Below are 12019 nucleotides of genomic sequence, written 5' to 3' on the forward strand. Positions count from 1 at the left end.
CATCAGTCCCAAAATAAATAAAATCCTTTTCAAATACGATGCAAAAAGAGATCTCCCATCTTAACAATTACTTTCATCTAGTTGAGTCTTAAAGGGGACATGTACTATAAATGTCATTTTTCAGTCTCTAGCATTGTATTATAGTAATAGGAGTTAGTATCAATGTGTTTTAGTGTCTAAATACCATATTGGCGGATTGCTCTGATTCAGCTCAGATAATTTCCTGCTCCAGTAAATTAGTCCATCCTGATTTGAAGGCCTGAGTCACGTCATTCAGGCTCTGGGTAGAAGACAGTGATGTGATTGGCTCTGTGGTTGTAGCTAATGCCCGCCCACAATCTACTTCCTCATACTGCGAGGCAGTGAAACCCGACACCTCTGCATACTCTGGAGGGAGAGAGAGAGAGAGAGAGATAGAGAGGGAGAGAGAGAGGGAGAGACAGAGAGAGAGGGAGACAGAGAGAGAGAGGGAGGGAGCACTTGGGGGGGGGGGGACCTGCCGCGCCACACGGGAGAGGGGAGGAAGGGAGGCCCCCCCCCCCCACAAGCTGCCGCAGGGAGAGAAAAAACGAAAGGAAGAGACGGCCTGTCTTTTGGCCTGTCTTTTTTTTCTCTCTCTCTCGCACCCCCCCCCCCCCCCCACAAGCTGCCGCAGGGAGAGAAAAAACGAAAGGAAGAGACGGCCTGTCTTTTTTTTCTCTCTCTCTCTCTCGCACCCCCCCCCCTCTCTCTCTCTCTCTCTCTCTATCTCTCTCTATCTACCAGTCGCAGACTGTGTGGACTGACTGTCACTCAAAGTGCTTATGGGCGGAGCCAGGCCATAACAGCCTGAAATCTTGAAGCTGGAAAATGATGGTTTTGAGTACTTGATTAGAAATATAAAACAATGCATTTTTTTGAAAAAAACCTTACAGATGTCTTCAATAGACTAACAGGAATTGTGTAAAGTTGCCCAAATAGTGCTAGGAATAGCAGTACATGTCCCCTTTAAAATCAAAATTTCTTGAAACAGGTGAAAATATAATTTTCACATGCTCCAAAGTGGGCTTGTTTCAAGGCTCTTCTCAAAACAAGCAAAATGATCTTGAAACTAAAAAGAGTAACCTGCCTCATTTTATATACAGTATTTAATTTTTTTCTTGAAACAAGTTCAGTTGTATTGGAACACGTGAAATCTCACCCCACTAGCAAATTTCTTCAACATCACTTAGACAAAGATGGTGGGTGTCGCCGGAGGGTGCGGAGGTGAGGGGGAGCCGTCAGAGGGCGTGTGGCTGAGCAGCAGCTCCTTCTCGCGGGCCAGGCAGGGCCCCGTGATGTGCTGGCTGTGGGAGTGGTAGAGGCGCAGGAAGGACAGGACGGACTGAGCCGCCCAGAGAGCCGTCACACACCAGAGAGCCGCCTGATGAGAGAGACAGAGAGACAGAGTCAGCCAGAGAGCCGTCACACACCACAGAGACACCTGATGAGAGAGAGAGAGAGAGAGAGAGAGCCGTCACACACCACAGAGACACCTGATGAGAGAGAGAGAGAGAGAGCCGTCACACACCACAGAGACACCTGATGAGAGTGAGAGAGACAGAGAGAGGCCAGAGAGCCGTCACACACCAGAGAGACGCCTGAGCGAAAAACACTTTCATTACACGCGACCAGTGATGCCAGTAACGCGTTACTAAGTAGCGCGTTATTGTAATCCGATTACTTTTCCCCGAAAATAGTAATCTAACGCGTTAATCTTTAAAAGCCAGTAATCTGATTGCAGTTACTTGTCCAAGTGGCTGTGCGTTACTATTTCGTTACTATCTCATCATAAATTCATAATGCAGGCGGAATGCAGTATTTTATTTCGTTTTCGACAGTCAAAAATACATTTTGAGCTGTTTTTCTTATTTGGGAGTGACGTCGTGTGGCAGTGAAAGGGTTAAATACACAATGTGTCCCGCGGCGTGACTGGACCCTCTGTCTGTGAGTGACTCTGCTTTGGTCCAATCACATTCCCCATCCACAGTCTGCAAATCAGAGGCAGAGTAGGGCGGGTCTTCACAGCACGTCATGTGACATATGCGCCAATCGTGTGACAGCAGGGCTCCGTCGTTACAGCCTCGTCTGCACGGAGAATTCCACCCCAAAACGCTCGTCTAAACGTAGCCTCAGTCACTACTTCACGTTTGTGTCAGCTAAGCCGGGTGAAAAAAACATTCATATGCGGAGGAAACAAAATACTGTCTACCGCTAAAAACAGCACATCCAATTGCATTGAAAGCATCTGGAATCACAACACTAGCCGACGCTTCGACTAGGTACAGGAGGACTTGGAGGCCAGCCAAACAGCAAAAGAGAGAGATTGTTTCTTTCCCTTTTGATTAATGTATATTTGATGGTGGCAGAGCAAAAGCTCTTATTTGCCAGATTTACAGTTAATTTACATGTTAAAGAGAGACTGATTGTATGTTTATAGAGAGACATTTATAAAAACAATTTAATAGTTACAGTTGATATAATTGAATAGTTCAGCCTGCATTTGTTAGATGTGATACACTGGTTTTGTAAAACCACTGGCTGGCTGCTCTAATGCTGTGAGCATCATAGACTGTTGCTTTACCATACTTGATGGTACAGAAGCTGAAGCACTAGTTTAACAATTTACGTTATGTGCAGAGAAACAAGTTAAAAACTATTTATGCACTTTCAATAAAGCGTTTAAAAAAAAACTGTTGGGGGAACGCCGACGACTTCGTAACCTAGTTACTTTCAAAGTAACTAAGTTACTCTGATAATCAAGTAATCAGTCAAGTAACTTAGATTACTTTTTAAAGGAGTAATCAGTAATCAGTAATCAGATTACTTTTACAAGTAATCTGTGGCATCACTGCACGCGACGCAAGTAAGTGTGCACTGCGTTTTTCGAGAGAGAGCGAAAGAGACTTTCATTATGCGCAACGCAAGTAAGCGCGCACTGCGTTTCGAGACAGAGAGAGACAGAGAGCCGTCACAGACCAGAGACGCCTGGTGAGAGAGACAAGTCAGCCAGTGAGCAATCACACACCACAGAGACACCAGTGGTAGTAACAGTCAGTCAGTGAGCCATCACACACCAGAGAGAGTGAGAGACGCCTGACGAGAGAGAGTGAGAGAGGGAGTCTGAAATATTTTATTGCATATATAATGCCTATGCATGCTGGCTATGAATGGACATGATATATAATGTAAATATTAAACTGTCAGTTAATTCAGTTTGTTTCCTTCTACTACTTTTAGGATATGCTTCCCATCAACTAATGCTAGACATTCTGACAGGACATCCTGTTGGGATATCGCTCTGCTTGGTGGCAGAACATCTTGCTGGGATATCCTTCTGCTAGGAGGCAGGATATTCCAACAAACTGACTAGCATAGTCCCTTTGCTCACTGCAGTGTAGTTATAACAAGAGCCTTGATTTGTCTCTGCCTCTCATAGAGTAGACTAGAGAGTATCTACAGTAGCTCCAGTAGAGAAATCAGTCTTGTGAACTCTGGTTCGCTTGGTGGAATATAATAAATCAACGTGTGTTTCATGAAGAAAAAAACACTAGGTCACAAGTAGTTAAGTCAAACTGTAGTAACAACGGGCAGCCACTAGAGTTCAGCGCTAGGACATCATTTGTAGATCTCTGTTCTTATTCTTCCTCTTTTGTTTTGTTCAATACCATTTGACTTGAAGAAGTGTGATGGTTGATGGTACCATATGGAAGTGAAGTGGTTGGGTGTGAGTGTTTTCCCCCTCATTATCACCCCTACCTGTGCCAGCGAGAGTTCCGTGTAGAAGGAGGATGTGTCCACATCCAGGTAGAAGGGGACAGACTGGGACTCAGCGCAGCTAAATATGAAGAGGATGAGACAGAACAGTACTGAGATGCAGTAGCCTAGACTTTTTCTCAATATCAATATACATCACAATACCTGCTCCCCTATGTGAAATCATGGATTACATAATCCAGTTGACGTTAATCGCTCCTATAAGTGTGACATTAAACCAAAACTGCAATTTTCAAATCACACTCCCTCAAATATTTTTGTGGGACATTTGAGTTGATATGTGCTTGTTATTATAAATTTAGACGACCGAATTGTGTATCACGATATTGTGATTTCATTGCAACACAATCCTGTTGAAAGACGATAACATTTAAAAAAAAAAATTGAATTATCGACCGGCCCTACTTCACAATTTACTTAAGTCGGAGTAAGTTCTTGTACTGTACTCTTGTACAGAGTATTACTTACGTAAAAGTAAGAGTAGCATGCTAACAATAAAAGTGTTGAAGTACTTAGTTACTGAAGTGTCTAGTTTGCAAGATTCCTGAGCGTGATGACAGACCAAATCACATGACCTGTGTGACCCTGTGAGAGTGTCTGCTCTGCTTGTGTATGATCGATGCTCTGAAAGGGGAGACTGGGTTGTGGGGAACGGGGGGGGGGGGCTCAAATAGCTCAGGGTGCATTTTGCTTGCAAGGTGTCTCTGAGCTGTATCAGTTGTGCAGAGCCCAGCACAGGGAGAGACGAATCTGGAGCTTTAGGAGTGTGCATGGGGGGGTGGAGGGGGGAGGCGATGCACAGGTGATAAGCTAAAAGATGAACATGACAGGATTATAGATCAGCCGTCATATTGTTCTTCAAATTCCTAGAATTATCTAAGTCTTGTGTAATTCTCAGAAACCAGAACATGTATATTTAGACTGACACATGAATGTTATTCACATTCTGTACAGTTTACCTATCTCAAACTCTGCCCTCTTTTCTTGATCCACTTGGTTTCTATTTGCATTTCATAAATAATAGAAGCATATAGTCCTAGAATTAATAGGGTTATGTGAGACTAAAGCAGCAGGAATTCTTTATGTTTTTTAAGCTACCACTGAAGTGCGCAAGGCACATAATCCCCAACTGCTCCTGTGTTTCTGCTCAGTGTTCAATAGTAGAGGACTGTTGTTATATAGAGCTCTGCAGTTCACTCCACCCCTTTCCATTGCTGGACCAGTAAAAAAAATTAAAAAAAACAGTAGCTTTTTTTCAAAGCTTCTACACAGGATATAAATTCTAGTATGACATGTCTGTGTGTGTAACGGGTGCCCGTGAGTATATCCACAGTCACAGAAACAGGGGTGTTGACAAGTGACTGTGGCAGTAAGCGGGCTGGGAAGTTAAACTCACTTCCTCATAACAGGGTTAATAGACGCATAGGTACGGTACTTAGCAGTGGATTCACTTCTTAGTGCAGCAGTCTATGTCGTCGCCCGCGGAGCGGGAGCTCCCCTGTTCGACTCCCCCTCGGGACATCAGCATTTAACATCAACGCAGAGTAGACCAGTACGATCCGTCACATGTGGAGTTGAAGTTACACATGAACTGGATTTCAGCTTCTCTATTCTTTGCTAATAAGGCCCTAAAGGACATGCACGTCATGCTTTAAAGATCCTTTGAGCCAAACGTCCACTGGAGTTCTCTTTCAGACAGCACAGTTTCTTGTGAGTTAATTTAGCTTATTTTTTCATTTACATTTTACATTTAGCAAACTTTTAGTTTGATCAAAAGCGACTTACAAGTTCTGTACGACAATGTTCATCAAACAGTGCTGAAACTTGGGTGTTGCTGTGCTGAGTGCATAGTAGTAGTGACATATTAGTATAGTCGGAAGAGTGCATCATAGTATAAGACAGTAAGAAGGTTAGTGTCATTTTTTTTCTTTTCAGATATTGATTGAAGAAGTGTGTTTTTAGTCGACGACGAAAGATTGGTCGGGTTTTGGCTGTCCTGACTGTGGTGGGAAGTTCGTTCCACTGTTGTGGAGCGAGGACCGACAATAGGTGGCTTCTCCTTGATGACCCTCCCGGAGCTCGGATAGGAGTGGGTCTGAGGCGGCCAGAACATGTAGAGCGGAGGGGTCTTGAGGGTGTGTAGTTAGAGACCATTGACCGGAGGTGGGCAGGAGCCGTTCCGTTAATTAATTATTTTACATGCTTTTGTTGGTCGATTTGTTGGGCATAATTTCAAAAGCCCAATTTTATTAATTACTTTTTAAATGTGATAAACAACACATTGGATGTTTTGAGTAATAGAAAAAAAAAGCCCATAGTCACCCAACTGTTGTGGGGCAGCAACAGGCCTTCAGTACCTGTAAGGACGAGTGTTGTCCCCAGTGACGGTGCCGCACCAGGAGGCCAGGCCCAGGGACAGGGTGACACTGGCCCCTCCAGAGAGAAACAACACGCACAGACTCAGCAGCAGTGTCAGGAAGGAGGACAACAGGGTGCTGATCAACACAGAAATACAGTTTGATTAATTATCTACATCCATTATAACAGAATACACAGGGAAATAAATACAGCAGCATAGCATTACAGACACATTCATAAGCGCACACAGACACACACCAGTACCTTGATTATATACAGTAACTCAGTTGCATACCTATTACACTAACAAGTGTCTTGTCTCAATACTCTTGACAGTCATTAAAATCCCTGTGAAGCTAATTCTGAGATTTGTTTCTAAACACATTATACATATTAGAAAGTAGTTGCTGAAAACATGTGAAAGCATATGTACTGAATTGTGGAGTTAGACCGGTAAACAGTTTTTGTTTTTTGATTGGGCCTGAAATCATTCTCTGATGTATAAAAAAGTGCATTAGCATGGTTCTCCCAGAGTTGATAAGTAGCTCAAAACGGGGTCAGCCCTATGTTCCCACAGCCCTATGTTCCCAAATTTTTCTCAAAATAAGGCCATGTTCCAACATTTCTAAGATTTAAAAAAAAAAAAAAAAAAAAAAAAAAAGTAGGCCCTATGTTCCCACAGCCCAATGGTCCCACATCACTATGTTCCCGGACGAACCCTCTACTACCAGAGGACAATTGGATAATAGGTTGGGTGTAATTGGCTACCAAATTAAGGGGATCAAACTTATGAAAAAAGGAAATGTGTTAGCAAAGCTAATGGCAATGCTAACTGTTTCATATAGTGAATGGAAAATGCTAAAATGATTATAACCATACTGGTATGTTAAATAAAAATACAGATTGGGTGGTCTAACCTAGTTTTCTAGCTAGTCGATTAGACAAGTTTTCTAAGCAAGTAGGGTCCATTTGATATATTTGGTAGTTTATAGCAAAACATTTTAGTGATTCAATGGCAAGTAATGGCACTTGAGCTGAAAGGGAGCTGTCAATCAAGCTTGGTCTGACCACGCCCCCACATACCTGAGAAATGGTCTGAGCGGCCAGATGAGCTGGGTTTATTAATAGTTATTAACGTTTTTAATCATTAAAATGTGGCTGGGTGGTATGATAACCATTTCTGTGGTGTGACAAACTCATTTATTATTGCTTTACAGTGACTTTAAAGGAGTACTTCAGTGGCCCTAATGTTAAAGGAGAACTACACCAATAAGAGAATTTATTACATTATACAACAAAGTGGGGAGAATATCTGAGAGATACATAGATAATGTGAAAAGATCATGAGCTTGCTCCTGGATAACACAACCCACAAAAACTATTATGAGCTTTACTGCTATTGCTAATGTGTATCTTTTGATTTGCTTGCCTTGCTTGCTTGGTTGTGTTGCCGACTGTTTTTGTATTGTCTTGTTTTGTTAATTTCATTTATTTATGTATTTGTTATTTGTGTGTGTGTGTGTGTGTGTGTGTGTGTGTGTATGTGTGTGTGTGTGTGTGTGTGTGTGTGTGTGTGTGTGTGTGTGTGTGTGTGTGTGTGTGTGTTTCACTGGAGATAGTTGCTATGTCCACTTACTTGTGTGTCAATAAAATACTGATTATAAAAAAGGAAAAAAATAATTACATTTATTTATAAAGTTATTCCTCTGGTCTAAGACAGTCCACACATATTAGTGAACATGAACATTAGTTAACTGCAGCAAACTATACTTAAATGTGTTTGTTTGGAGTATATAACAGCAAAGAGGCAATTAGACTGTTTTAGACAGTACTAACTATAACTACTACTATTGTTGTTAATGTTGTTGTTATGTAATTGATTGATTGATTGAAAACTTGCGGCATGGTCATGCTGGACCTACAAAAGGCCTTCGACACTGTCAATCACTCCATTCTAATGGACAAGCTAAAAGCAATTGGTTTTGATAGCTTATCAGTGAGCTGGATGCAATCCTACCTGGAGGGGAGAGAACAGATGGTAGAGGTAAACGGTACTCTATCCCCCCCCCCTCACAGTGAGCTGTGGTGTTCCACAAGGAAGCATACTAGGACCGCTACTCTTCCTAATTTATGCAAATGACATGTCGTCAGCCTGTGACTGCAACTTGTTCCTGTTTGCGGACGACTCAGCCCTGCTGGTCTCTGACAAGAACAAGTTGCAGGTTGAAAAAACCCTCAGCTCGGAACTAGGCAAAATCTGCATATGGCTCGCTGATAACAAACTATCATTACACATGGTCAAAACAGAGTCCATTCTCTTCGGTTCAAATAACAAACTCAACAAGACCGACGGCTTCTCAGTTACAGTGGGTGATGACAATATTGTCACAAGGAAAGACGAAATTACCTACCTGGGTTCCATCCTAGAGGCAAATCTTTCCTGTGACAAAATGGCATCCAATGTAATAAAAAAAGTCAACCAACGAACTAGATTCCTGTACCGGATCTCCTCTCTGGTAAACAAGAATACCCTGAAGACTCTGGCAGGAGCACTCATTCAAGGGTACTATGACTATGCGTGCACCTCATGGTACCAAAGCACCTCAAAGGCGCTTAAAACAAAATTACAAACATCACAAAACAAACTGGTCAGACTACTACTTGACCTGAACCCCAGAACCCACCTCACCCCTGCCCACTTTGACAACCTAGGATGGCTTAGAGTAGACGACAGAGTACAGCAACTTGCAATGGGCCTGGTCTACAAGATACACTATACGACCGGGGTGCCCATGTACATGTCAAAATACTTCCCAAAGGTCAGTGAATACCACAACCACTACACCAGAGGAAGCTCAACAAATCATGTTAAACCCAGATTCGGCTCAAACAAGGGACTAAACACGTTTCGCAATTATGCCACAACAATGTGGAACGCCCTACCCAAAGCTGTAAAGGAATGTGAATCCCTGCCCACATTCAAAACCGCTCTTAAAGAGCACCTACGGGAGGCTGCAATTCGAAACTGGCCACCGTAAATGCCCAAAACCCCCACCACCTCCTAATAGACAGTCTCCTCCCCACAGCATGTATATATTCCCTCCCCGCCGTATGTATATTTCTCTCCCACCCACCCACCCCTAATGTACAGTCCCCTCCCCATCATATGTATATACTCTGTCAGGATCTAGGGGTAACAGTACTGTATATTGGAATACCGTTTATGTCACAAATGTATCATTACTAAATACCTATATGTCCCTATGCCATAAATGTCATGTATGTTGTGTATGTCATAAATGTCTATATGAATTGAAAATAGGGGACCCTGATGGAAACAAGACAAACGTCTTTCTCAGGTCTGCATCCCCTTAACAATTGTATGTATTGAGCCGTACTGTATTGTACCCATTCTGCAATCTGTTAAATAAAGTTTTCATTCATTCATTCATATTTAACAGATTGCAGAATGGGTACAAATTAATATACAGTTCAATACACACAATTGTTAAGGGGATCATGCAGACCAGAGAAAGACTTTCGTCTTGTTTACATCAGGGTCCCCCATTTTCAATTCATAATGACATTTATGACATACACAACATACAGATATAATAATCTAATCTAATAATCGAATCGAATCATGACATACATGTAGCCTACCGTTACACTTGTGACATACAAGATGTGCAAATATACAGTACTGTATTTATTATTAAAATAACACTATTATTATCAACACGATCATCATAGCTAGTTGTTTATATCACAATTCGAACTTCTTGTGCACCAGCACTACAGTACTTACTCGTCATGCCGCCCATGGAGGTAGAAGAGGCATCTCCAGCTTTGCGCGGCACCGTACAACACCGTAAACACGCCGACAAATGTGGCGAACTGGCAGGCGGCGGGAGGACCCCATTGTTGTACCACCAAATGAGAGATATCTCCCGGTTCCCCCGTTACTTCTGTCCGATTTTCAACCCTCCAATAGCCCGCAGTGAAGAGCGCACAGCGCCCTTTAAAAGCGGAGCCGTTGAGAGCCAGAGGGACGACCACCAGTAGCCCCAACATGACCGACAGGGTGTGGGCTGTGCAGTGCGCCAGCAACAGTCGCCGATCCAGCTCCATCATTATAAGTAAAAAAAATAAATAAAAATGTAAACAGCAAAGAGACTAGAATCTAAATAGTATGCTATATGTATTTTGCATAATCAAATATCCCAATTATTTCTCAAGTCTAGCAGCATGCCGCGGTGGGTATTTAAAGCACAGCCATCCTAGCATTCCGAACTGTTATACAACACGCCTGGCTGCCGATAGGACTCTTCTTCACTGCTGGCTGCTACACTGTTTGCCAGCAATGACGCACACTGTACGCATATTGAGTCTGACACAATTGGTCGACTGGCCTACATCGGCCATCATCATCTGCAGCCTGTGTGAATTGCACTGATGTTCTTTTGATAATCATGGTGGTGATGACTTGTGTTTAGAGTAGGCTTGATCGAGTCAATTAATCAAAGGACAGGAATGTCGGGCGTGGTTGACCGTGGACCGGGGTGGTGGTGGCATTCTTTCGGGAGGCGATGCCCCTCGCCGCCCCTCCCCCGCTGAAAACAAAAGACTAAAGTCTATAGCGTCATATTGATTGATTGATTGAAACCTTTATTAACAGATTTCAGAATGGGTACAGTACAGTACAGCTCAATACATACAATTGTTAAGGGGATGCAGACCAGAGAAAGACTTTCGTCTTGTTTACATCAGGGTCCCCCATTTTCAATTAATCATATGACACACACGACATACATTTACATTTACATTTACATTTAGTCATTTAGCTGACGCTTTTATCCAAAGCGACTTACAAGTTCTGTACGACAAGCCATCAGGAAGGGCACAACTCTATCAGCTGAGCAACAATGTTCATCAAAGTGTTGAGTGCTACAGTGTAGGTTAGTTTATTAGGACAAGTGCATGACAGTACGGTTAGTTAGGGTTAGATTTTTTTTTTATTTTTATTTTTTTTATTCAGATAATGGTTGAAGAAGTGCGTCTTTAGTCGACGGCGAAAGATTGGACGTGATTCGGCTGTCCTAACTGGGGTGGGTAGTTCATTCCACCATTGTGGGGCAAGGACTGAGAATAGGCGACTTCTCTTTGATGACCCTCCCGGAGCTTGGATAGGAGTAGGTCTGAGGCGGCCAGAAGATGCAGAGCGTAGGGGTCTTGAGGGTGTGTAGTTAGAGACCATTGACCGGAGGTAGGCGGGAGCGGTTCCCTTTGCCGCACGGTATGCTAGGTCGAGGGCCTTGAAGCGGATTCGTGCAGCAATGGGGAGCCAGTGCAGGTCCCTAAGAAGTGGGGTGACATGGGCCGACTTCGGTAGGTTTGAGATCAGGCGGGCTGCTGCGTTCTGAATGAGTTGAAGAGGCTTAGTGGCAGTGGCCGGGAGGCCAGCGAGCAGTGCATTGCAGTAGTCGAGGCGGGAGATGACTGTTGATTGGACGAGGAGTTGGGTGGCTTCTTTTGTCAGGAAGGGGCGTATCCTTCTGACGTTGCTCAGGAGGAATCGGCAGGTTCTGGTCGTCGCTGCGATGTGAGCAGAGAAGTTCAACTGGTCGTCGAGGACAACACCAAGGTTCTTGGCGGTCGGGGACGCAGTCACAGCTGCATTCTCGACTGTGATTGAAAGGTCGGTTAGGGGGGAGGATTTGGCCGGCAGGTGGAGCAATTCTGTTTTGCTTAGGTTCAGTTTGAGGTGGTTGGACGACATCCAGGCTGAGATGTCGGACAGACAGGCCGAGATCCGCTCAGAGACGTGGATATCTGAGGGAGGGAAGGAGAGGAAGAGTTGAGTATC

General features: G+C 43.5%; 1 protein-coding gene across 1 annotated transcript; it reads right to left on the minus strand.

The window, feature by feature from the left end:
* Nucleotides 1-1207: 1207 nt before the first annotated feature.
* On the minus strand, nt 1208-10381 carry LOC311242596 (transmembrane protein 179; the record flags this gene model as incomplete). The annotated part of the gene is made up of 4 exons (XM_084331577.1): nt 9962-10381; nt 6153-6290; nt 3778-3856; nt 1208-1402 (listed from the first exon to the last, which is right to left on the minus strand). The coding sequence occupies exons 1-4, from the start codon at nt 10285-10287 to the stop codon at nt 1208-1210; spliced, it is 738 nt and encodes a 245-aa protein (XP_084187703.1). The 5' UTR covers nt 10288-10381.
* Between the last annotated feature and the right edge of the window lie 1638 nt (nt 10382-12019).

This window comes from Notolepis coatsorum (assembly GCF_963971535.1).
Source record: "Notolepis coatsorum genome assembly, chromosome: 16".
NCBI lineage: Eukaryota > Metazoa > Chordata > Actinopteri > Aulopiformes > Paralepididae > Notolepis > Notolepis coatsorum.